Source organism: Chiloscyllium plagiosum, unplaced genomic scaffold (genome assembly GCF_037043375.1).
Source record: "Chiloscyllium plagiosum isolate Xiang-an unplaced genomic scaffold, Cpla_swu_hap1 HiC_scaffold_44, whole genome shotgun sequence".
In the NCBI taxonomy this organism is placed as follows: Eukaryota; Metazoa; Chordata; class Chondrichthyes; order Orectolobiformes; family Hemiscylliidae; genus Chiloscyllium; species Chiloscyllium plagiosum.
In genome coordinates, this window is record NW_028270182.1 from 14,125,272 (window position 1) to 14,152,559 (window position 27,288).

General features: G+C 44.6%; 1 protein-coding gene and 1 pseudogene across 1 annotated transcript; one reads left to right on the plus strand and one right to left on the minus strand.

The window, feature by feature from the left end:
• Nucleotides 1–229: 229 nt before the first annotated feature.
• On the minus strand, nucleotides 230–3,496 carry LOC122544406 (putative G protein-coupled receptor 139). The gene is made up of 2 exons (XM_043683652.1): nucleotides 3,427–3,496; nucleotides 230–1,119 (listed from the first exon to the last, which is right to left on the minus strand). The coding sequence occupies exons 1-2, from the start codon at nucleotides 3,494–3,496 to the stop codon at nucleotides 230–232; spliced, it is 960 nt and encodes a 319-aa protein (XP_043539587.1).
• A 19,437-nt stretch (nucleotides 3,497–22,933) lies between these two features.
• LOC148136927 (putative G protein-coupled receptor 139) lies at nucleotides 22,934–25,567 on the plus strand (annotated as a pseudogene).
• The last annotated feature ends 1,721 nt before the right edge of the window (nucleotides 25,568–27,288 follow it).

Below are 27,288 nucleotides of genomic sequence, written 5' to 3' on the forward strand. Positions count from 1 at the left end.
TGGATTAGAATGCTAAGGTGCTTGTTGTTTGACCAGCACAGACTTGGTAGACTGAAGGGTCTTTTTCTGAGCTGTAGACCCCTATGTCTCTATGACGATGGATCTAACAGCGCCAGTGTCAATGCCTGATAAACAGACTCTCTAGTTACAAAATCTTATTTGTCTTCAGACTCTGTACCACTTTTCACAAACCAGTTAGTTCCCAACTGACTCTTGTAATTTATTCAGGCTACTTAACACAGAGCCGACACGGAGTTCTGAACATTCTCTTCAGTTCCTCTCGGAATTTGGCCTGAGTTACAACATAAATGCAAGTGTTTACACAGCAGCTGGACAATTGGAACAGGTAACCCATCTGCTGTAGGATGTAGCCAGGGGCATTTGCATCAGTGTAATAATACGTCTTTGCGATTCGATAATGAAGGAAGTTAATGACATAGGGCATCCACAGAGCGATGAAGCTGCCCGATATGGCAAAGAGTAAAATCATGGACTTCCTTCGGTTCTCTGTTTCTGGATCCACCTGATCCCCTCCTTGCTTGGACAACAATCCTTTCCGTACTCTGTTGGCCTGTAAAATGTGTCTGACTGTCAGAGCGTTGAAAATCAGAATAAAGAAAAAAGGTAGGAATGGGCTGAGGATCCGGTGGAGCCAATCGTATGCCACCCAGACAGGTGACGTGAAAAATATGGGTGTGGACTGGCACTGCCACGGTATATCGTCAATGACATAGACAGGTTCAAAACTGAAAAACCAGGGGATGTTCTTCAGAAAAAACAGAGGAGTCACCACCGCAATTACCACAGCTGCCGTCCTCGGGACACAATATCTTACTTTCAGTTTCTGGCAACAAATTGCTACGAATCGATCGAGAGTGAAAGCCACTGTTAACCAGACAGAAGTGTCCCTCACTGCACAGATCAGGACAATGAGAGTGCTGCACCCTGGGGTCGTTTTCAGGATATTGTTTGGGAAATAAAAGGAAACAGAGCGATTCAGTATCACTTCAGTAATCGCCACCAACAGATCTGCCACTGCCATGGCCACTAAGTACAGAGTGATGCATTTGGAGAGACCGCACCTTCCCTGAGATAGAATCCAGATTGTCACCAAGTTCACTGCAAGGAGCAAAGAAAAGATTGTTATCAAAATGGCAAGTACAGCATCATCTATAGCATCTTTGACTTTTAGTGGATCTGTTCCTGCTTCAATTTCTCTTCCATCCCTGAGTTTGTATGATTCAACTCAAGCCAGCAAATCAGATAAAGCCAACTCTATGCACAGAGGAACTTTCCTGGAGGGGTCATGCATGACTATTTAAAAAAAATATGGATGGTCACAGGGAGTCATAAATCTTGTGTTGTGGACATTGGGTGAGAAAATGGGTTTCTTGTTGCTCACTCATTCTCATCAGCAGGCATTTTTGCGCAGGGTTGTAGAATGAGCACTGGAAGACCCCAGCAGCAAGTTGGAGGGTCCTTTTTAAATGAGGAGAAATGTCATGACATTAAATCGGACAGATCCTCCATTTGCTTCTAACTGCATTCAGCTTGGCAGAATTGAGAGTTATCTAATAACCTCATAGGTTGACTTTCACAGACAGAAGTCACATAATCTGGAATAAACATATCGGTATAGAGTCATAACACTGTGGAAGCAGGCCATTCAGCCCATCGAGTCCACACCTAACCTCCAAAGAGCATCCCACTCACACTAATCCACCTCACCTGCACATCCCTAACACTGCGGGGCAATTTAGCAAGACCAATCCACTTAACCTGCACATCTTTCAAATGCTGGAGGAAACTGGAACACCCAGAGGAAACCCACACAGATATGGGGAGAACAGAAAATCACCCGAGGGTGGAATCAAACCCCAAGTCCCTGGTGCTCTGAGGCAGCAGTGCGAACCACTGAGACACCACGCTGCCTCAGAGACCATATGTCAGTGAAAAGTGACCAAGCAGCTGCTGGATTGCCATTCGGCTGAACTTTGTATTGTTGCAAGTATTCAGAGGCATTCGCTGCCTCCAGAACCAATGTGTATCAATTATAAAAGGCTCTACAGAAATTTACCAAAGGTTCTTAGACAGCACCTTCCAGATCCACAACCATTACTATCCAGAAGGACAGGGCAGCATAGACAAAGAACTCTGATAGATGATTTAAACATGTTTCCCCCTTTCACAAAACCAGGTTAACTCTGACTGATTGAAAATTTTCTACCCTTCCCTATCAAAGTTCCCCTGAAAATAGATTGTAGCATTTCTGCTCTGATGGTTGTTCCATTAACAGGTCTGGAATTTCCCTGCTTCCAGTCCCCTTCATTTCTTGAAGAGATGAGTTACATTTGTTGTTTCAAATAGATTAGATTACTTACAGTGTGGAAACAGGCCCTTCGACCCAACAAGCCCACACCGACCCGCAACCCGCCCCCCTACATTTACTCCTTCACCTAACACTATGGGCAATTTAGCATTGCCAATTGACCCTGACCTGCACATTTTTGGACGGTGGGGGGAAACCAGAGCACCCGGAGGAAACCCCCACAGAGAATGTGCACACTCCACACAGTCAGTCGCCTGAAGCAGGAATTGAACCCAGATCTCTGGTGCTGTGAGGCAGCAGCGCTAACCACTGTGCCACCGTGCCACCCACGGCAGTCGCACATTCAGCGCTTCAAGTCTACCCCATCACTCAGTATGACCATGGCTGATCATCCAACTCAGTCCCCTGCTCCTGCTTTCTCCCCACTGCCTTTGATCCGTTCCCTATAAGAACGGTATACAAATCCTTCTTCAAAACATTCGGACATTTTGAGCTCAAATGCTTTCTGTGGCAGAGAATTGAATGGGCCGACCACTCCCTGGGTGAATCCATTTCTCTTTGTCAAACCCCTATATTGTTAGGCTAGCCACCCTGGTCCAGGGATGCCTGGCCATCAACAATATCTTTCCTGTGTTTACCCTACCACGTCCTGTTAGAATTTTAAACGTTTGATATTTTTATCATCATTTGATCACACTGAATTTATGACTTGCTGAGAAAAAAATTAGCTTCTTGAAGGTTTTTGTATTGTCATCAGATCCATTGGCAAGAATACCAATTCAAGGGGAATGCCAACATTTGTACTGCATGTTCTTGTGAACATTACATGGTGGCTTTACCCTAAATTGGTATTCTTGCAAATGGTCCTGAAGAGCGCTGGATGAAAAGCTTCAACAAATGCATGACATTTTTCACCAACAAATATAATCATTATTGAATAATATCAAACAATCTGCTAACTAAAAGCAGAAACCCTGCCCTTGGAAAGCTGAAGCTAGGAATAGAAATCCGAGAGAAACTCAGTGGGATTTGGAAGAAGAGTCATCCTGGACTTGAAACAATAACTCTGTCTCAAAATATTTCCAACCCAGACTCACCAGGAACCCCAACAGCTGCGAGGAGTGGGTAATAAAAAGCGTAGATGTAGTCGACAAAATATTCATACATGCTCACAAAACGTCACAGTGTCAGGCTGTGCCGAGCTCAGTGCACTCACCAAGACAACTTTGAATTCAAGGTCGGACATATATTACAGCAGGAACTCCCTTGACAGGCAATTAAGCTGCTTGTGTCTTACTTACAGGAACCATAGAAACAGATTAGCAGAAGATCTCAACGGACAAGATTTGAAGTTAGCAAAAGTACCAATGTTTCCACATGACTAACTTAGAATTACAGCTGTGCTTTTGGTGTTCCTTCATGTGTTTAAGCTGCAAACCAAACCAGCCACACTCAGTGATCAAACTCCATTTTAATTATTGTCTTTTAAAAATAAACCTGCTTTGTGGACATGTTCTGCTCCATTGCAGGTGGGTCTTGAACCTGAACCTTCCAATGTATGACCACTGCCCTGAATCCCCTCGCTGGCACGGTGGCTTGTAGCTAGTAAGATCAGCCTATCACCAGAAGCATCGTCCTTTATGTTGGTGGGGGAGGGGAATGGAGAGAACTGGCTGAGTGTAACTGTACCTTAAGAGAAATCTTCCAAAAGGTGACAATGTTAATTGTTTACAGAGGCTGCTCCGTATTGGCAGCATTCTAGGGGAAAGTGAGGACAGCTGATACTGAAGATCAGAGTCGAGAGTGTGGTGCTGGAAAACCACAACAGATCAGGCAGCATCCGAGGACCAGGCGAATTGACATTTCGGGCATAAGCCCTGCTGTCTTTGCAGCATTTCCCTCCTGTTCACCAGTGCTTTCACCCAATGACAGCAGCTGAAGGATCATCACTCTGTTAATGTTGAAACAAGCAGACACATAGAGCACAGCAAGCTCCCACAAACAACAATGTGCTAAATACTGAGAGAATGGGTTTAACTTTCTTCATCTGGAGAAATACTTGTCTACTTCAGGAAGTGGTTCCTGGGTCTTTTCATCCAATCCCAGTAACTTCCAATAGCTCTCCCACCCCTCCTCATCCTCGTAACTTCCACCAGCTCTCTGACCCCGCCCCATCCCAGTAACTTCCACCAGCTCACCCACCCCTCCTCATCCTAGTAACTTCCACCAGCTCTCCGACCCCGCCCCATCCCAGTAACTTCCACCAGCTCTCCCACCCTTCCCCATCCCAGTAACACCCACCAGCTCTCCCACCCCACCCATCCCAGTAACTTCCACCAGCTCTCCCACCCCTCCCCATCCCAGTATCACCCACCAGCTCTCCCACCTCACCCCATCCCAGTATCACCCACCAGCTCTCCCACCCCACCCATCCCAGTAACTTCCACGAACTCTCCCAACCCTCCCTATCCCAGTAACTTCCTTCAGCTCTCCCACCCCTCCCCATCCCAGTAACTTCCACCAGCTCTCCCACCCCTCCCCATCCCAGTAACTTCCACCAGCTCTCCCACCCCTCCCCATCCCAGTAATATCCACCAGCTCTCCCACTCCACCCCATCCCAGTAACACCCACCAGCTCTCCCACCACACCCCTCCTAGTAACTTCCACCAACTCTCCCACCCCTCCCCATCCCAGTAACTTCCACCAGCTCTCCCACCCCTCCCCATCCCAGTATCACCCACCAACTCTCCCACTCCTCCCCATCCCAGTAACACCCACCAGCTCTCCCACCCCACCCATCCCAGTAACTTCCACCAGCTCTCCCACCCCTCCCTATCCCAATAACTTCCTTCAGCTCCCCCACCCCTCCCCATCCCAGTAACTTCCACCAGCTCTCCCAACCCTCCCCATCCCAGTATCACCCACCAGCTCTCCCACCCCTCCCCATCCCAGTAAAATCCACCAGCTCTCCCACTCCACCCCATCCCAGTAACACCCACCAGCTCTCCCACCCCACCCCATCCTAGTAACTTCCACCAGCATTCCCACCCCTCCCTATCCCAGTAACTTCCACCAACTCTCCCACCCCTCCCTATCCCAGTAACTTCCACCAACTCTCCCACCCCTCCCCATCCCCGTAACTACCACCAGCTCTCCCACCCCTCCCCATCCCAGTAATTTCCACCAACTCTCCCACCCCTCCCCATCCCCGTAACTACCACCAGCTCTCCCACCCCTCCCCATCCCAGTAATTTCCACCAACTCTCCCACCCCTCCCCATCTCAGAAACCTCTTCCAGTGTCTGCAAATCTCCATTTCTCTTTAACAATCTCCAACTGCACAACTCTCCCAATCGCTGTAATCTATTTCCAACCTACACACTGCTCTATCTCTATAACCTCCTCCAGCCCCTACATCCCTCTCTAACTTTGTAACCTCCTCCAGCCCTTACACCCGCTCCCTTTCTCTGTAAACCCTGACAGCTGCCACACCTCCTCCTATCTCTGAAACCTCCTCTAGGTCCCTACATTCTTCCACACCTCTGTAACCTCCTCCATCCCTTACACACCTCCCTATCTCTGTCAGCCCCTCAGCCCCTACACCCCTCCCTATCTCTGTAATCCCCTCCAACCCCTAACCCCACATTCACAGCAGAATGGCCGTCTGTCTGTTTATTGTGACTATCCCTTTCCTTGTTTGATTTCGATTGGGCAGATGGAGCCAGATTCCTGGAATCCCTCTCACCCACTCTCTCTCACTCTCTCCTTCTCAATCTTTTACCTCCTTTGTCCCTTCAAATACTATCATAGGTTTAAAGAAAAAGACACACAATACTTTTTAATTTAACGCTAGAGAGTCACAACAGCTGCATTTAAAGTGAACAGTGAGGCTGAGTTTAAACTGTTCTCCCACCTCTCATTCCATTGTTGGCTCCCTCATGTTCACATTCACTCCTCTCCTCTCCCTGTCTCTGTCTCTCTCTCTCTCACACACACACACACACACTCCCTCTCTCTCACTCCCTCTCTCACACTCCCTCTCTCTCACTCCCTCTCTCACACTCCCTCTCTCTCACTCCCTCTCTCACACTCCCTCTCTCACACTCCCTCTCTCACACTCCCTCTCTCACAGTCTCTCTCTCACACTCCCTCTCTCTCACTCCCTCTCTCACACTCCCTCTCACTCCCTCTCTCACAGTCTCTCTCTCACACTCCCTCTCTCTCACTCCCTCTCTCACACTCCCTCTCTCTCACTCCCTCTCTCACACTCCCTCTCTCTCACTCCTTCTCTCACTCCCTCTCTCTCACTCCCTCGCTCTCACTCCCTCTCTCACACTCCCTCTCTCTCACTCCCTCTCTCACACTCCCTCTCTCACACTCTGGAGCCAACATCAAGGTATGTGAGTGAGGTGCTGTTCTGCTTGAATTCCTGATCCAGGAGATAAGGGTTTCTGCAGAAAATGGCCACAATCTGGTCAAAGATCTTTCTCCGAGTCTCCGGCACTGGGAAGAAGGTGAAGCCAACGAAGCCGATCAACAGAAAGGTGAAGATAAGGAAAACGAATGGAACACAGAGCTCATGGCAATGGGAAAGATGAAGAGAGAGACTTACATTGCAGTGTCACCTGTCACCTCCTGAGAAACTTCTTCCTTTCCTTTTCCTCTGAGGCATCAAGGCACACAAGCTGCAACAACTTCGAGATCCCCACAGCCTTCTGGAACTTTCCTCCCCTCCCCTTCCCTCTGAATCCATTCCCTAGCCCAGCCCCATTTCCCTGTCATATATTCACCATCCCTCCTGACCTTCCACTCCCTGAGGCTGAAAGTCCTGTAACCAGCAAAGCTCTCCGTTTTATCCCTGTGATGGGCTCATCCTCACCCTGAGCAACTTTTCTTTTGATTCCTCCCACTTTCTTCAGGTCAGCCGGGTTGTCAAGGGAACCTGCGTTGGCCCCACTTTCTTCTGTCTCTTTGTGGGGTATGTGGAACTTTCCTTGTTCTGCTCCTGTTTCTGCCCCTACCCATAATTCTTTCTCCGTTATATCAACGGTATCATCAGTGCTGCTTCCCTCTCATCTGTGTGATGACACTGTCACTTTAAGAAGGTTATTGTGTCCTTGGTTTGAAGGCAAGGGTCATAAAGGCAGAGGGGCTGAAGGGTCTAGTTTAATAATGGAAGGGGAGTGGCCAGTTCTCCCAGTTCAGGTTATTTCTAGTTTTTATTAGCTAGAGCAGTCACAAGATGCAACTCCAGGGGAGATGCAAGCTTCAGTAAAGGATTCCTCTACCTTTCTCTGAAATCTCTCTCTGGGTGTGGTTCCCTCTGTGTTTGAATTTACCTTTGTGCCAAGGGGTATGTTTATGGGATGCTACTGTATTGGAGCAGTTAATTAGGAATAATTACTGTATCTGGTCGGTTATAATGGTTGTGATGGTTGTTGCAGGTTCTGGGATTTAGATGTTTCAGTAAGAATAGAGAAAATGGTAAAAGGGGGATGGTGTGGCACTGTTAGTCAAGGACAGTATTACGGTGGCAGAAAGGATGTTTGAGGACTCGTCTACTGAGGTAGTATGGGCTGAAGTGAGAAACAGGAAAGGAGAGGTCTCCCTGTTGGGAGGTTTCTGTAGTTTCAGAGATGTAGAGGAAAGGATAGCAAAGATGATCCTCAATAGGAGCAACAGTGACTGGATGGTTGTTATGGGGGACTTTAACTTTCCACATATTGACTGGGAATACTATAGTTCAAGTACCTTAGATGGGTCAGTTTTTGTCCAATGCATACAGGAGGGTTTCCTGACATAGTAGGTAGACAGACCAACAAGGGGCAGGGCCATATTAGATTTGGTACAGGATAGTGAACCCGGCCAGGTGTTCGATTTGGAGGTCGGTAAACACTTTGGTGATAGCGATCACAATTCAGTTATGTTTACTTTCACGATGGAAAGAGATAGGTATATACTACAAAAGTTCTAGGTATATACCACAAAAGAGGAAAGGCAATTATGATGTGATTAGGCAAGATTTAGGATGCATTGGATGGGGAAGGAAACTGCAGGGGATGGGTATAATTGAAATGTGGATTGTGTTCATAGACCAGTTACTGCGGATCCTTGATGAGTATATAACCATCAGGCAGGGAGGAAATTGTTGAATGTGGAGCCGAGGTTTGCTAAGGAAGTTGAATCTATGTCAAGAGGAAGAAGAAGGCTTATGTTAGGATGAGATACGATGGCTCAGTTAGGGCACTTGAGAGTTACAAGTTAGCCAGGAAAGACCTAAAGAGAGAGCTAGGAAGAGCCAGGAAGGGACATGAGAAGTTATTGGCGGATAGGATCAGTCATGGGAAGTTGTGCGTGGAGTCGGAGGAGATGGGGAAGTGCTAAATGAACACTTTTCATCAGTATTCGCACGAGAAAAAGACAATGTGGTTGAGGAGAACACTAAGATACAGGCCACTAGACTAGATGGGATTGAGGTGCATAAGGAGGAGGTGTTAGCAATTCTGGAAAGTTTAAAAATAGATAACTCCCCTGGGCCAGATGGGAGTTATCCTAGGATTCTCTGGGAAGCCAGGGAGGAGATTGTCAAACCTTTGGCTCTGATTTTACTGTTGTCATTGTCTACAGGAATAGTGTCAGAAGACTGGAGGATAGCAAATGTTGTCCCCTTGTTCAAGAAGAGAAGTAGAGACAACCCTGGAAAGTCTAGACCTGTGAGCCATATTCAGCCATGGGTAAAGTGTTGAAAGGGTTATAAGAGGTTGGATTTACAATTATCTAGAAAGAAGTAAGTTGATTAGGGATAGTCAACACGGTTTTGTGAAAGGTACATCGAGCCTCACAAACCTTATTGAGTTCTTTGAGAAGGTGGCCAAACAGGTGGATGAGGGCAAATCAGTTGATGTGTTATATGTGGATTTCAGTAAGATGTGTGATAAGTTTCCCAACGGTAGACTATTTCACAAAATCGGCGCATGGGATTGAAAGTGATTTAGCAGTTTAGATCAGAGGGTGGTGGATGATGGGAAATATTCATCCTGGAGTTCAGTTACTAGTGGTTTACCGCAAGGATCTGTTTTGGGTCCACTGCTGTTTGTCATTTTTATAAATGACCTGGATGACGGCATAGAAGGACAGGTTAGTAACTTTGCAGATGACACTAATGTCGGTAGAGTTGTGGATAGTGATGAAGGATGTTTTAGGTTATAGAGGGACACAGATAAGCTGCAGAGCTGGGCTGAGAGGTGGGAAATGGAGTTTAATGCGGAAAAGTGTGAGGTGATTCACTTTGGAAGGAGCAACAGGAATAAAGGGCACTGGGCTAATGGTAAGATTTTTGGTCGTGTAGATGAGCAGAGAGATCTCGGTGTCCAGGTACATAGATCCTTGAAATTGCAACTTAGGTTGATAGGGTTGTTAAGAAAGCATACAGTGTTTAGCTTTTATTGGAAGAGATATTGAGTTTCTGAACCACAAGATCATGCTGCAGCTGTACAAAATTCTGGTGTGGCCACATTTGGAGCATTGCATACCAGTACTCGTCACCGCATTATTGGAAGGACGTGGAAGCTTTGAAAGGGTTCAGAGGAGATTTTCTAGGATATTGCCTGGTATGGATGGAAGGTCTTATGAGGAAAGACTGAGGGACTTGAGGCTGTTTCATTAGTGAGAAGAAGGTTGAGAGGTGAGTTAATTGAGACTTATAAGATAATCAGAGGGTTAGATAGGGTGGACAGGGAGAGCCTTTTTCCTCAGATAGCGATGGCAAGCACGAGGGAACATAGTTTTAAATTGAGGGGTGATAGATATAGGACCGATGTCAGAGGTAGTTTCTTTACTCAGAGAGTAGTAGGGGTGTGAAACTCACTGCCTGCAATAATAATAGATTTGCCAACTTTTAGGGCATTTAAATGGTCATTGGATAGGTATATGGATGAGAATGGAATAGTGTAGGTTAGATTGGCTTCAGATTGGTTCCACAGGTTGGCGCAACATCGAGAGCTGAAGGGCCTGTACTGCTATGTTCTAATATCCGGATGTAGCACAATATCCCCAGCCATTGCTGCCATCTGCACTCAGACCCCAGCACCAGAGAGATCTATCCCTACCTCCCCCGGTCTCCGTTCCGCAGGGACCATTCCCTCCATGACTCCCTTGATAGGTCCATGCCCCACACCAACCCACCCTCCACACCTAGTACCTTCCCCCTCACCTTCCCCCAAGGCCCCAAAGGATCATTTCACACCTGGCAGAGACTTTCCTGCACATCCAAACACCTCGTATACTGTGTCTGTTGCTCTCGATGTGGTTTCCTCTACCTCTGGGAGACAGTACGCCAACTTGCAGAGCATTTCAAGGAACATCTCTGGGACACACGCACCCAAAAAGCCCACTGCCCTATAGCTGAATACAGCAACTTCCCCTCCACTCCAACAAGGACATGCACATCCTAGGCCTCCTCCACTGCCACATCCAAGCCACCTGCCAACTGAAGGAGGAATGCCTCATCTTTCAGCTTGGGACCCTCCAACCACACGGCATCAACATCGACTTCAGCAGTCTCTAAATCTCCCCTCCCCCCACCTCATCCCAGATCAAACATGGCACCGCCTTTTTGACCTGTCCTACCTGTTCATCTTCCTTCCCACGCATCCTCCCCTCTGGCCTATCACAATCACCCTCTACCTGCATCTACCTATTGCCTTCCCAGCTTCCTTCCCCCCACCCTCCTGTTTATCTCTCAGCCCCCTTCCCCCCCACATTCCTGATGAAGGGCTTATGACTGAAACGTTGACTCTCCTGATCCTCGGATGCTGTCTGACCTGCTGTGCTTTTCCAGCTCCACACTTTTCAACGCGCTGTCTGGCAAATTTTAACTACATCCTTATGCAGTCCAGGCTCATAACAATGTTTTTGTATTTTGGCTTGAGTTTTCCTTACTCCTAAATAACCTCATATTGGTAATTCATGTTGCTACCCGCAACACCTCCTTTCTGTAACTCACTGGCAATACAACTTGATGAACTTTTCCCCATTTCTCATCTGCCTGAATATGTGATGGTTTCTATTTCCTCATCACGAGGTAATTTTGAAGATAGTAACATTCTGGAATACACTCAGAATCTACTTCTCTGTTTGCTTTATGATACAATGGCTTCAGTTTTTCATCTTTCTGTTGTAATTCAGTTAATTTCTCTGCACTAAAAATATCCACTTTGCCCTTCACCTTTTCTTGTTTTTCTTCTCAACCATTTGATCAAACGTGGTCTCTGATAATTGTATTTCAACTTCCTTATCTGTATTCTTTGATTTCTCCTCCTGCTTCAACCTGGGGCTTTGTGTCCTTTGTACCAAATAGTCAGGAAGAATCCTAGGATATACTTCCTGCAATACCGCAGCTGCCTGGTTCCTCACTGGCTTTTCAAACACAATAGGCAGCACTGCTCCTTGTGATCCAGCTATGTCATTAACAAGGACAACTGAGATTTTCTCCAGTACTCCTATCGCCACTTCTCCACGGTTCACTGGACACTCCAACCTCACTCTACACAATGAAGCACTTCTCCTCTTACAATGAATTCCACATTTTACCACTCTTTCTGGCAACAGCCTTTCTGAATTGCACACCTCCTCATCTCTCAACCGGGTAATCCAAGATGGAGGACAGGAAACATTTCTGGCTGTAACAGAATGCTCCTTTTTTGTGGTGTTTTCGGTGTTGGAGGTGATTTCCTCAAATTCCAGGAACAGCAATTACTGTTTTATGTGCTGTTGCACTGTTTTGGAATTTGGAGAAAAAAAATGTCAAAACAACAGCACTTTTAAAAAAGATGGACAGACAGAGGCAGCACATGGTCAGGCAGTGCAGGAGACAGAGAGAGAGAGAGAGAGGAAGGGAGAGAGAGAGAGAGAGAAAGAAACCCACACTGCTAACTGACACAGCAGTGAACCTGCACAGTTACTGTCTTTGCTGTTTGAATTCACGTATCACTGGACATCGGATTGTGTCCAGGAAAACTTAACAAACAGCGAAATTCACAACTAATCTTGGAGGAACCTGTTTGGGAGAGATTACAGCACAGAAACAGATAAGTGAATATTTTTAAGTGTGCCCTTACAGTAAGTCTGCAGCAGTGAGTAGAGTGGGTTCTTTCTTGATTAGGTGTTTTATTGAGATATGTCTCTTGATTAAACTTTAAAAATTAAGCAATAAGTATTAAGTTTGCCTGGAGCAGTGTTTTGTAGAGGAATAAGACAGTCCCATTTTCTGGTCTGTAGATTCAAAGAAGCAAAACTGGCCTTTAGTAGAGTGGGAGTTTAGGGAGAGTTTACGTGTTACTGAAGATTATATCTGCAATAAATGGCCTTGGTTGTGAATCCTATTCGATCGAATGGATCGGTTGGAGAGACAGTTAGAGGCAATCAGGAATTTACAAGAGGAAGGGGATGTGAAGAATGGCAATTATAGGAAGGGGGAAAAGTTGCAGATACAGTCACATTGATGGGTTAACTCGAGGAAAGGTAAGAGAGGTATGCAAGTTGTGCAGGAGTCTTCTGTGGCTATCCTCATTTCAAACAAGTATGCTGTTTTGGAAAATGTAGGGGGTGATGGATTCTCAGGGGAATATAGCGCGAACAGCCAAGTTTCTAGTATTGAGATTGGCTCGAATGTAATGAGGGGTATGTCAGGTTTCAAGAGATCAATTGTGTTAGGGGACTCTCTAGTCCGAGGCACAGACAGACGTTTCTGTGGCCAGCAGCGAAAAATTAGAATGGTGTGTTGTTTCCCTGGTTACAGGATGAAGGATGTCTCAGAGAGGGTGCAGAATGTTCTCAAGGGGAGAGGGACCAGCAGGAGGTCATTGTCCACATTGCAACGAACGACATAGGAAGGGAAAAGGATGAGATTCTGAAGGGAGATTACAGAGAGTTAGGCAGGAATTTAAAAATGAGATCCTTGAGAGTAGTAATATCAGGATTACTCCCGGTGCTAAAACTAGTGAGGGCAGAAATAGGAGGATAGAGCAGATGAATGCATGGCCGAGGAGCTGGTGTATGGGAGAAGGATTCACATTTCTGGATCATTGGAATCTCTTTTGGGGTAGAAGAGACCTGTACAAGAAGGATGGATTCACCTGAATTGGAAGGGGACTAATATACTGGCAGGGAAATTTGCTAGACCTGCTCAGGAAAATTTAAACTAGTAAGGTGGGGGGGTGGGGGGCGAGGTGGGACCCAGGGAGATGGTGAGGAAGGAGATCAATCTGAGACTGGTACAGTTGAGAAGTGAGTCAACAGTCCAGGCAGGCAGGGACAAAGCAGAGAACAAGGTAGGATTGATAAATTAAACAGGGGAGGCAGATGAACTCAGGACATGGTTCTGAACATGGTATTGGGATATCATAGTGATTACAGAAACATGGCTCAGGGATGGACAGAACTGGCAGCTTAATGTTCCAGGATACAAATGCTACAGGAAGGACAGAAAGTGAGGCAAGAGAGGAAGGGGAGTGGCGTTTTTGACAAGGGATAGCATTACAGCTGTAGTGAGGGAAGATATTCCCAGAAATACATCTAGGGAAATTATTTGGGTTGAACTGAGAAATAAGAAAGGGATGATCACCTTGTTGGGATTGTATTATAGACCCCCTAATAGTCAGTGGGAAAGTGAGAAACAAATTTGTAAGGGGATCTCAGTTATCTGTAAGAATAATAGGGTTGTAAAGGTAGGGAATTTTAACTTTTCAAACATAAACTGGGACTGCCATAGTGTTAAAGGTTTAAATGGAGAGGAATTTGTTAAGTGTGTACAAGAAAATTTTCTGAATCAGTATGTGGATGTATCTATTACAGAAGGTGCAAAACTTGACCTACTCTTGAGAAATAAGGCAGGGCAGGTGACTGAGGTGTCAGTAAGGGAGCACTTTGGGCCAGTGATCATAATTCTATTAGTTTTAATATAGTGATGGGAAAGGATAGACCAGATCTAAAAGTTGATGTTCGAAATTGGAGGAAGGCTAATTTTGACGGTATTAGGCAAGAACTTTCAAAAGCTGATTGGGGACAGATGTTCGCAGGTAAAGGGACGGCTGGAAAATGGGAAGCCTTCAGAAATGAGATAACGAGAGTCCAGAGAAAGTATATTCCTGTCAGGGTGAAAGGAAAGGCTGGTAGGTACAGGGACTGCTGAATGACTAGAGAAATTGAGGGTTTGGTTCAGAAAAGGAAGGAAGCATATGTCAGGTATAGACAGGATAGATCGAGTGAATCCTTAGAAGAGTATAAAGGCAGAGTATACTTAAGAGGGAATTCAGGTCGGCGAAACGGGGTCATGAGATAGCTTGGGCAAATAGAGTTAAGGACAATCCAAAGGGTTTTTACAAATGCATTAAGGAAAAGAAAAGAGTATCTAGGGAGAGAATAGGGCCCTTCAAAGGTCAGCAAGGCAGCCTTTGTCTGGAACTGTAGGAGATGGGGGAGATACTAAACGAGTATTTTGCATCAGTGTTTACTGTGGAGAAGGAAATGAAAGATATAGAATGTAGGGAAATAGATGGTGATGTCTTGAAAAATGTTCATATTACAGAGGAGGAGGTACTGGATGTCTTGAAGCACATAAAAGTGGATAAATCCCCAGGACCTGATCAGGTGTAACCTAGAACATTGTGGGAAGCTAGGGGAGTGATTACTGGGCCTCTTACTGATATATTTGTATCATCAATAGTTGCAGGTGAGGTGCCGGAAGACTGGAGGTTGGCTAACGTGGTTCCACTGTTTAAGAAGGGTGGTAAGGACAAGCCAGGTAACTATAGACCAGTCAGCCTGACGACGGTCATGGGCAAGTTGTTGGAGGGAATCCTGAGGCTCAGGACGGACATGTATTTGGAAAGGTAAGGACTGATTAGGGATAGTCAACATAGTTTTGTGCGCGGGAAATCATGTCTCACAAACTTGATTGAGTTTTTTGAAGTGGTAACAAAAAGGCAAAGATCTAATGGCAGAGCGGTAGACATGATCTATATGGATTTCAGTAAGGTGTTCACCAAGGTTCCCCCTGGGAGACTGGTTAGCAAGGTTAGATCTCATGGAATACAGGGAGAACTAGCCATTTGGATACAAAACTGGCTCAAAGGTAGAAGACCGAGGGTGGTGGTGGAAGATTGCTTTTCAGACTGGAGGCCTGTGACCAGTGGAGTGCCACAAAAATCATGCTGGTCCACTACTTTGCGTCATTTACATAAATCATTTTTAGATTAGATTCTGCACAGTGTGGTTTCAGGCCTTTCAGCCCCAACAAGCCCACACGGATCCTCTGAAGAGCAACCCACCCAGATCCATTCCCCTACATTTACCCCTGACTAATGCACTTTAGCACGGCCAATTCACCTAACCTGCACATCTTTGGATTGTGGGGGGAAACCAGAGCATCCCCACACAGACACAGGGAGAATGTGCAAACTCCACATAGATAGCTGCCCAAGGTGGGAATTGAACCCAAGTCCCTAGTGCTGTGAGGTAGCAGTGTTAACCACCGTGCTGTCCAATGGTTTGGATGTGAGCACAACAGGGATAGCTAGTAAGTTTGTAGATGACACCAAAATTGGAGGTGTAGTGTACAGTGAAGAACGTTACCTCAGATTACAACGGGGTCTTGATCAGTTGGGCCAATGGGCTAAGAAGAGGCAGATGGAGTTTAATTTAGATAAATGCGAAGTGCTGCATTTTGGGGAAGCAAATCTTAGCAGGACTTATACACTTAATGGTAAGGTGCGAGGGAGTGTTGTTGAACAAAGAGACCTTGGAGAGCCGGTTCATAGCTCCTTGAAAGTAGAGTCACAGGTAGATAGGATATTGAAGAAAGCGTTTGGTATGCTTTCCTTTATTGGTCAGAGTATTGAGGACAGGAGTTGGGAGGTCATATTGCGGCTCTACAGGACATTGGTTAGACCACTTTTGAAATATTGCATGCAATTTTGGTCCCCTCCCATTGGAAGGATGTTGTGAAATTTGAAAGGGTTCAGAAAAGTTTTACAAGGATGTTGCCCGGGTTTGAGGATTTGAGCTGCAGGGAGTGGTTGAAGAGGCTGGGGCTGTTTTCCCTGGAGTGTCGGAGGCTGAGGGGTGACCTTATAGATGTTTATAAAATCAAGAAGGGCATGGATAGGATAAATAGACAAAGTCTCTTCCCTGGGGTGGAGGAGTCCAGAACTAGACGTCATAGGTTTAGAGTGAAAGGGGAAAGATATAAAAAAGACATAAGGGGCAACGTTTTCATGCAGAGTGTGGTACGTGTATGGACTGAGCTGCCAGAGGAAGTGGTGGAAGCTGGTACAATTGCAACATTTAAAAGGCATCTGGATGTACCCATATGAATAGGAAGGGTTTGGAGGGATATGGGCCGGGTGCTGGCAGGTGGGACTAGATTAGGTTGGGTTATGTGATCAGTATGGACGAGTTGGACCAAAGGATCTGTTTCGGTGCTGTACATCTCTATGACTCTATGACTCTAAAGACAGACATGCACCTGTATCTCTGAAAACTGTGATTTCTTTACCTGCTGCTCCTAGCCATTGCAAATAAACCTTACTCACGTAAATAAATCGTTTAAGAAGATCTGGCAGTTTCTTCTCAAGCAACCTCCGACATGGCTGTACATTCTGGTGCAGCTTTTAAGCTTCCACTGTGTTTCCCTTTACCACTTCAAAAAACTCAATGGTTTATTCTGTTTCCCTCCACATATGGGTGGCATGGTGGTTAGCACTGCTGCCTGACAGCGCCAGAGACCTGGGTTCAATTCCCGCCTCAAGCAACTGACTGTGTGGAGTTTGCACGTTCTCCCTTTGTGGGCTCTGGTTTCCTCCCGCAGTCCAAAGATGGTGACCAAGCATGTAGATGAAGTTAAGACAGTTGACGTGGTATATATGGACTTGAGTAAAGCCTTTAATAAGGTTCCACATGGTAGGCTGTTGGAGAAAATGCAGAGGCATGGGATTGATGGTGATTTAGCAGTTTGGATTAGAAACTGGCTTTCTGAAAGAAGGCAGCAAGTGGTGGTTGATGGAAAATATTCAGTCTGGAGTGCGGCTATTAGTGGTGGGCCACAAGGGTCTGTTTTGTGACCACTGCTGTTTGTCATTTTTATAAATGACTTAGACGTAGGCATAGATGGATGGATTAGTAAATTTGCAGATGACACTAAAGTCGGTGGAGTCGTGGACAGTTTGGAAGAATGTTACAGGTTGGATAAACTGCAGAATTGAGCTGAGAGGTGGCAAACGCAGTTCAATGCAGCTAAATGTGAGTTGATTCACTTTGGGAAGAATAACAGGAAGGCAGAGTACTGGGTCAATGGAAAGATTCTTGGTAGTGTGGATGTGCAGAGGGATCTTGGAGTCTATGTACATAGATCCCTGAAAGTTGCCAGTTTAATAGTGCTGTTAAGAAGGCATACGATGTGTTGGGTTTCATTGGTAGAGGGATTGTGTTCCAGAGCCACAATATTATGCTGCAACTATACAAAATGCTAGTGCGACCACACTTGGAATATTGTGTACAGTTCTGGTTGCCATATTTCGGGAAGGATGTGGAAGCATTGGAAAAGGTGCAGAGGAGATTTGCGAGGATGTTGCCTGGTTTGGAGGGAAGGTCTTAAGAGGAAACACTGAGGCTTGGGTCTGTTCTCATTGGAGAGAAGAAGGCTAAGAGGGGATTTGATAGAGACATACAAGATGATCAGAGGATTAGATAGGGTAGACAGTGAAAGTCTTTTTCCTCGGATGATGACGTCAGCTTGTACGAGGGGTCATAACTACAAATTGAGGGGTGATAGATTTAAGACAGATGTCAGAGGCAGGTTCTTTACTCAGAGAGTGGTAAGGTCATGGAATACCCTACCTGCCAATGTAGTTAACTCAGCCACATTAGGGGCATTTAAACAATCCTTGGATAAGAACATGGATGATGATGGGATAGTGTAGGGGGATGAGCTGAGAATAGTTCACAGGTCGGCGCAACATCGAGAGCTGAAGGGCCTGTTCTGCGCTGTATTGTTCTATGTTCTATGTTCTAAACTCAATGTATATTTGACCAGGGTCCCTCCTTAGATTCCTGAAGTGTTGTCTGTCGGCTTCTGGCACAAGCTCATATGTATTCAAGGTGGCTTTGTTCACCTCCTCATACTCCTCAGATACCTCCTCTGATAGTGATGCAAATACCTCACTGGCTCTATCCACCAACTTTGTTTCAATCAACAATACACAGGGTCATCGGGCGCTTCATTTGTTGAGTGATTTTCTCAAGTGAAATGAAAAAGACTTCGACATCTGTCTTGTCAAACTTAGGCAACGCTTGGACATGTTTAAACAGATCCCCACCAGCCCTTTGGCTACAATGGGTTTGCTCGTTATCATTATCCTGCTCACTAAACTTACCTTCTACCTTCACCCACACCCTTTTAAGTCACCTTTCTTCTCTAATTGCTAACTTCCGAGTTGAAATTCTCTCCCCTTTTCCCTTTCCTTGCTTTTAATCCTAATCCACACTGTTACATTTCCTTTTCATGTTCAAGCTGCCTCATCTGCATTTGAATTCCAGCCATTTCCAAAGATTTCAATGGCATTTCCAACAATTTTAAATGTTGAGCTATTGCTGCAATTCTCGCAGGCCCTGCCAACCCCAGCTCCAACTTGTCTGCCAACTCCAGCTCCAGGTTGTCTGCCGACCTCGACAGCTTTGCCTTGCTCAGCATTTTGCGAACCCCACAAAGTCACTTAGTCCACCCTCAGAAAACATTTAGTGAGCGAAAGAGCCATGACCACACAAGGCACACCTTGTTTAAAAAGGTTTAAACACCCAAAATTAAAAAAAACACTAACACCTCCCACTCGCTGCCTTCGAGTCCAACAATCCTAAACCCAACTTGAAATTATAGATCCCCCTCATTTGTAATGGACCAGCCCAGATCCCTCAAGGTATTTTACGAAGGTCGCCGAGACCCTAACCTTTTCTTATTTTAAAGGTAGATGTGAAGTGTGTGTTCCAGATACAATGCAATTGGTCAAACAACTTAAGCAAAACACAATTTATTTAAACACTATCATTAAAATACAAACAAAATAAAGAGGAATTTAGAAAAGCTCAACTATTGGAAAACGTAACTGAATAATAAATGCAATACTTATTACTAATGAACTGTTCCAATACAGTAACATCACATAAGCACACCTCTTGGCAGAACGGCAAACTCAGACACAGAGTTTCTTATATGCAGTTCTTCAATCCAGGAGGAAGAAAGCATCAAGAGAGATTCCAGAGAAAGTAGCAGCTGGGAATCATTCACTAAAGCTCTCAATTATTCTGGGACCCCAGACGCGTCTGACTGCTGCAGCTAAAAACAAATGAGAAAGCCTGGGCTGTGAAAGCTGGTCACTCCCATTGAAGTTGCTTTCATTGTTCCAACCTTTGAAAGAAAAATCTAAAGGCCTCCTAAGTTATTTACTCGAGCCATATACAGAACCAGTTCAGCACCTCTGCTTTTACAACCTCTCTTCAAAAAACAACCCAGGATAAAATAACCTTTTGAAAGTGACAGCACCATCACAGGTGGGGATGAAGGGGGATCCTTGGTCAACATGCTGAATTAAGTCATGGAGTCATAGAGGCCGACTCCACTGTAAAAAGGCCCTTTGGCCCATCACATTCATGCCAGTCGGAAACAGCCATCTATCTATTGTAATCCCATTTTCCAGCACTTGGCCCATAGCCTTGTGTGCGTTGGCACCACATGTGTTTATCTAAATAACTCTTCAATGTTGTGCATGTGTCTGTCTCTCCAGGCAGGAAGTTCCAGATTCCCACCACCATGTGGGTGAAAAGGATTTTTTTTCTCACATCGCCTCTAAACATGCTGCCCTTTAACTTAAATCGACACTGCACCCCCTCCCCTTCAGGCATTGCTCTCTCCATCAAGGGGAAATGTTCCTTCCTGTCTACGCTGTCTATGCCCCTGATAATTGGACATAACAACAGCCATTGGCTATGGCTCTACCACTTCCCTCCTGAACACCTCCATTGAATCTCTCTCCAACATAATCTGAGGCATTGCACCTAGAGGCAAGCAATTAGCTGCAGGACTGGCCTTTTCCCATGTCTCCATTGCTTCTTTCACCAATGGTTTCAAATCTGTGTTGATGTATTTGTCATCAATGGGAGCATTATTTATTCATTCTAAACTCTGTCTGGAACACCCATGTTTTGTATACCCATATGACACCAGGTGACACCGAAATTAGAGGTGTAGTGGACAGCAGAGAAAGTTATCTTAAAGGACAACGGGATCTTGTTCAGATGGGCCAATGGACTGAGGAGTGGCAGAAGGAGTTTAATTTAGATCAATGCAAGGTGCTGCATTTTGGAAAAGGAAATCAGTGCAGGACTTATACACTTAATGGTAAGGTCCCAGGGAGTGTTGTTGAACAAAGAGACCTTGGCGTGCAGGTTCATAGCTCCTTGAAACTAGAGTTGCATGTAGATAGGATAGTGAAGAAGGTGTTTGGTATGTGTTCCTTTAGTAGTCAGAGCACTGAGTATAGGAATTGGGAGGTCATGTTGTGGCTGTACAGTGCGTTGGTTAGGCCACTTTTGAAATATTGTGTACAATTGTGGTCTTCTTCCTATCGGAAAAATGTTGTGAAACTTGAAAGGGTTCAGAAAAGATTTACTAGCATGTTGCCGAGGTTGGAGTGTTTGAGCTATAGGGAGGGGCTGAATAGACTGGGGATTTTTACCCTGGATCATCGGAGGCTGAGGGGTGACCTTCTAGAAGTTTATAAAATCATGAGGGGTATGGATAGGATAAATAGACAAAGTCTTTTCCCTGGGGTGGAGGAGTCCAGAACTAGAGTGTATAGGTTTAGGGTGAGAGGGGAAATATATAAAAGGGACCTAAGAGGCAACATTTTCATGCAGAGGATGGTGCATGTATGGAATGAGCTGCCAGAGGAAGTGGTGAAGCTGGTAGAATTATAACATTTAAAAAGCATCTGGATGGGTTTATGAATAAGAAGTATTAAGAGCAATATGGGCCAAGTGCTGACAAATGGGACTAGATTAGGTTGGGAGATCTGGTCAGCATGGACAAGTTTGACCAAAGGGTCTGTTTTCATACTGTACATCTCTATGACTCTATGACTCATATTAATCCCACAATTCATGTTTCTTATTCTGTTTGATAAACAATATCAATCCCTCGATTCTATTCACCTAACTGAGGTCCCTCATGGTTCACCTATATTCATGAATCTGTTCCTCACTCTCTTTCTAACGTCTTTACATCTTTGCCAAAGTGTGACATTAAACCAGGCCCGACAGTCTGCGCCAGGAGACTCTGTGTCCAATACACATTGAACATAGCTTCCTTATTTCTCATATGCCCTTGGTAATAAAACCTTGTGTTCCCAATAACTTCTGAATGACTGTCTGCCTCCCATCCTTCTAAATGTCATTGAATCCAGACCCAGATGTACCAATCTCTCCTCATACAGCAGCCCTGCCCTCCCAGATATCAGCCTGGTGTACATGTGCTGCACTCCCTCTTCCACCTTTAATGACAAATGTACAAACTGCTCAGGCTCTGCTTCTCCTGTAACCCCTTTAGAATTGTCTGCTCTTTATTATATTGTCCCTTTGTGATCCTCTGACCAAAATGAACTCTTTGATACTTGTTACTACCTCAATGTTTTTAAATTGCCCAGGTCTCTCCTTGCCACTGCAGGGGATATTTTGAGTCTTTGCAAATGGGAAAGGGCCTGATATGAAGTGTCGAGGCAAGTGGGGAGGATTCCATCACACTCCTGACCTTTGCCTTGCAGATGTTAGGCTTTGGGGAGACAGGAGGTGAGTTATTTAGTGCAGTAGTCCAAACTTCTGACTTGCTGTTGGTAGTGTCCATCTCCCTACAGCACATGGACTGCAGTGATTAAGAAGGCAGCTCATCCCCACCTTCTGAGAATAACTAGGAGTGGGAAATAAATGCTTCCACGCCCAGACACACCCGCAACCCACGAGTTACTAAAAAAGCCAGAGGATTACGTGGTTCATTCGGTTAAGTTTCTCATCAATGGCTCCAGGACATTGTTAGTGGGGAAATCAATGGTTGTAACCTCATTGAACGTCCGCATTGAATTATGCCAACACTGGATCAGCCTATATACTGACAATTATATTCCCCCATTATAATTTCTGTACAATGTTTGTTCTTGCTTTCCACAATTGATTGTTTCAGAAGATACCTTTGTTAGAATTGTCGAACATGGACCACTCTATTAACATGCAGATTTGGACCAATCCTTGTAATGATGGAGAAGGGATAGGGTGAACTGGTCAGGACACGCCCTGCTCATGTACAAATTCCCCTTACAGTAGCTGTTGATTTAATTGCTTTTGTTTGTAGTTGTTTTTGGGCTCCATTAACTTGGGAACTGATTTTCTGATCTGATGAATTCTCCCTCCTATAAATAATGGAAGTTTTCTCACTGTCTCAAAGAGAGAACTGGCTAATCCTTGACAAGCATCATCAAACTAACTATTACTTTCCAAAGGGAAACCATGTCTCTTAGCTTTATGGTAAAGCTGAAGATTCTGTGGGCGATCACTGATATACAGAGGATTTACTACCCAGTCTTAGCTGCTGTTGGTGTCCCGGGTAAGTTACACGTGAAGGATGATGTTTCAAAAATTGGAATTTAATCATAAGTGATACCTTAATTATTTTTTCCACTTTTTTGTTCTTCTTTGCATTTCAGCAATGACCAGCCATCAATAAGAATTCTGTTTTTCGATAAAAATTCACAAACATCTTATCATTTGTGAAGTGAAAAAAAAGAATTCGTCCATTAGTTGCTTCTTTCTTTCTCTCTTTCTTTTTTCTTTCTTTCTTTCTCCCCATCTTTCTCTCTCTTTCTTTCTTTCCATCTTTCCTCCTTTTCTCTTTCTTCCTGCATTTCTTTGTTACTTTCTCAGTATCTTTCATGCTGTTTTTCTCTTTGCTTCTTTCAAAATTGCCATTTAAACGGTTTCCTCTAAGAATGGGGTTAAAGAAAAATTAATGAGCAATTCACAAAATGTATCCATTGACCCACTTGAATCGATCAAAGCACCAAAGACTCTGAATGGCTCATTTCTGTTCCAACATTTCTCTCTTGTTAGAAAATGTGGCTCCAATTTACAAAGTTACTCCTTTTGTAATTGCTAAAAACATTTGTTTTAATCATCTTTCACCGATCCATGTTTTGTGGGTAAACTCAGCGCAATTCATCTTTCATTTCGCTACTTAGTAAGAAATTTCACATAAAGTCAAGTACTGAAACAATAATTTAAAACTTTATTAAGATCTCTCAAGTAAGCAGGTATAAGGCACACGATCTAACTTAGCTCTTACCCAAATAATGGTGAGATCTGTCCAGGATTTCAATCAACCATGGTCTGTCTTTGGAAGTATCCAGAGTTTGATCTTTGTCCAGAGTTGTTCTTCGAAAGTCTGCAGTTGAGTTGTTCTGCTGTTGGATCCTTAAACAATTTTCTTTCTTTGAAGTTTGTGAAGTGGCATTATTGATGATTCAATAGATTTTTTTGATCCTCAGCATTGAGTATATTTTTGGAGACCTCAAGACTGCAGCTTACCTTCTCACCAGAAGTAACTCCTTTGTTTCTGGTTACATTCAGTGTTAGCTGCCTGTTTAAAACACAGCTTTGCCTGCAATTAACCCCTTTCCTTCAGGACATCACTGCTGCAGGCAGGTCTTAATCGCTCAGTTGGAAAGAGAGAGAGCAGATCTCAGAGCAAGTGGCATGTCCTCTGACTGAGGGAACTGATTGTTTGTGTTGGTTCCGTAACTCCTTCCCAGGGATGGTCAATGCACCTGTTGTTGTAACTGCTATTACAACAGTTTCACATTGTCCCTTTCATCCCAAGAAATGGTCTATTCGAGGCTCATCACTACTTCTCTACGTGTGTAACAAGTTATTCTTTTTGATTCATTCAATCCATGAACAGTTATGAAAGTGTGAATTTTACATTGTCACACCTGTCTTTGTGATTTTTTTTTGGCTGCATAGTTATCATTGCCTTTGACTGCAGTTTTTCCATTCTCTGACAAGCACCACATTTAAAATCCATTCTGGATGGAAGGTATCATATCAAGTTTGTGATAAGTTTTCAGTTTGATGCAAAAGCATGGGCAACCCATTAAGAATGAGTTTCAGTATTTCACTTTAAATAAAGCAAAAAAAAAATTATTCATCATATCTGAGCAATAAATGAATTTATTTGTCCTCTTCTTTCAAGTTAATGTGATTGCAATAACGATCCTGGTTCAGGGGAAGTGTGGTCTTTCCAAATGTGTCACTCATTAGCTGGTGGCTATGGCAACAGCGGATCTACTGGTCATTATCTTCGATCTGATACTACGGCAAATTCCTATCACATATCGGGAGGAGTTTCTTTTCCTACATTATGTCTCCTTGTGTAACATCCACGCTGTTCTGCTTTATGCAGCCACAGACTGCTCTGTCTGGTTCACGGTCACGTTCACCTTTGATCGGTTTGTGGCCATATGTTGCCAAAAGCTGAGAAGTAAACATTGTACCAAGAAAACAGCGGGTGTAGTTTTAGGAACAGTGACTGTGCTGAGTGGTTTGAAGAACATTTTCTGGTATTTCATGTACTACAACCGATACTGGCTTTCTAATAGTCCATGGTTTTGTCGAGTACATCCAAATGTAAGTGCATCGATTACCTGGACTATTGTTGAATTAATGCATTACATCATAACACCATTCATTCCATTTATTTTGATTCTACTGTTAAACACATTGACAGTCAGAAACATTATATTAGCCAACAGAGCTCGCAGGAGACTCCGGGCTCAGACGACTGGGGACAGTGTCAGTGACCCAGAGATGGGGAGTCGGAGGAAATCCATGATTATGTTATTTATTATATCTGGTAATTTCATCACGTTATGGGTGGTGTTCATTGCTTATTCCATACTGAAACGATTTGATTACTTGGGATACCCAGTTCCTCTGCCAACATTTGTAAGAGAGATTGGCTTCATGCTCCAGCTCCTGAGCTGCTGCACAAACACCTTTATTTATGCAGTTACCCAGAGGAAATTCAGAGAAGAGATGAAGAATGGAATAATGTATCCCTTCACAAAGTTGGTCGAAGTAATTCGATGATGTTTATTTGCCAATGTTTGGAACACTAAATATATATTTTCTCAGGATTAAGGTTCTGATCTGAGATCCCAGGCTTTATATGCGCTTGATCCTTGCTGAAGACCTTTGAGTGTCTATATACAATGCAACACCAGCTTTCAGCTCAGGGGTAGTGTGGGAGTAAGCTGTGGTTGTGAAAAAATCACAGCAACACAGCCTCGGTTCACACTGTCTGTCCTCACTTTGGGTGTTCCTTACAGAATTATGGAAATATTACAGCACAGACAGGGGCCATGCAGCTGTTCTGTCTGTGCTAGCTCTGAGAGAGTTCAACACACTCAGTGTCACTCTATGGCCTTCTCTCTGTAGTCGAATGCACTATTGTTTGTAAATAACCATCAGCTGCCTTCAAGTAGGAGACATATTAAGAAATCTCACAGACAATCGAATACTGAAACAATTATTTAAACCTTATTGCATGTAGCAGCCAAATTAAGGCCTCTCAAGTCAGCAACTTAAGCCTCCCAACCCAACTTATCTATTTTTGGTGGAGTTGAGCTCGGATTTTAACCACAGTGTCTGTCTCTGGATGTACAGGGTCGAACCTCGTGCAGTTTTCCAGAGTTCTGCCCCGGACGAATCCTGGAGTTGAATTCTTATACAATGTTCAGTCCTTCAAGTTTGTGATTAAAAAAATTGATAATCCTTTAGATCCTTTCATTCACAATACTGACTATTCCTGTGGAGCCAGTAAGTCAGCAGCTTGTCCGCTAACAGGAGCTTCCTTACTCCCTGTTCCATTTGGCATTGACTCGTCTGTTTGAAGACACAGCTTTCCTGTGAGCAGCTCCTTAAACTCCTCTGCCACGCAATCATTGTCCTTGTGGCATATAGCAACCACTTATCAAACGGGTGTTAAACAGGTTTGTTTATGGAACTTCAACTCCTTCTTTTCCCAGGTATGGAGAATTGCTTTCAATTCCTGTGTAACAGCTTGTCCTTGTCCCTTCCCTGTTTATTCCTGACAGAGTTATTGTTGCTTCTTTTCATCTGCAATAACTGATTGAAGTCCTGATGTTTACACTGTCGCAACACTTTACATTTGCAGTTAGTGATCCTACACTCAGCCATGGAACATCTGGTTAACAAGGATACCTGTGTCAAACTCCGAGTACAGTTCCACCTTCAACACCATAATTCCAAACAAATTCATCTTCATACTCAGAGACCAATGTTTTGGCATCTGCCCCTGCCACCCACCCATTCTCTCTTCACCTCTCCCCCACCCCCAAGCCCCACTCTCTGTAACTCACTCCACAACTTCCTGACCCATAGACCACAATCAGTAAGAATAAGCAACAACACCACCTCCTCCGTAATCCTCAATCCCAGTGGCCCACAAGGCTGTGCACTCAGCCCTCCTACATCCTCCTTATGCACTCACTGTGCGGCCAAATTCCAACCCAATGCCATTTACAAGTTTGCTGATAACACCACCGGTGTAGGCCGGATTTGAAACAAGTGACAACATACAAGGCAGGAAAGAGATTGAGTGCTTACTGGCATGGTGTAAAGACACCAATCTCCCCATCAATCTCAGCAAAATGAAAGAGCTGGTCATTGAGTTCAGGAAGCAGAGTGGAGAGCACGCCCCTGTCTGGATCAGTGGGGCTGAGGAGGAGATGGTCGACAGCGCCACGTTCCTGGGAGTGACGATCGCCAACAATCTGTCCTGGTCCAAT

Bases quoted from the DNA above. Each gene is read 5' to 3' on its own strand.
- LOC122544406 (XM_043683652.1), bottom strand. From the start codon at position 3,496: ATGTATGAATATTTTGTCGACTACATCTACGCTTTTTATTACCCACTC. The intron at 1,120-3,426 runs GTGAGTCTGGGT...TGCTCCTTGCAG, and splicing joins CGCAGCTGTTGGGGTTCCTG to TGAACTTGGTGACAATCTGG.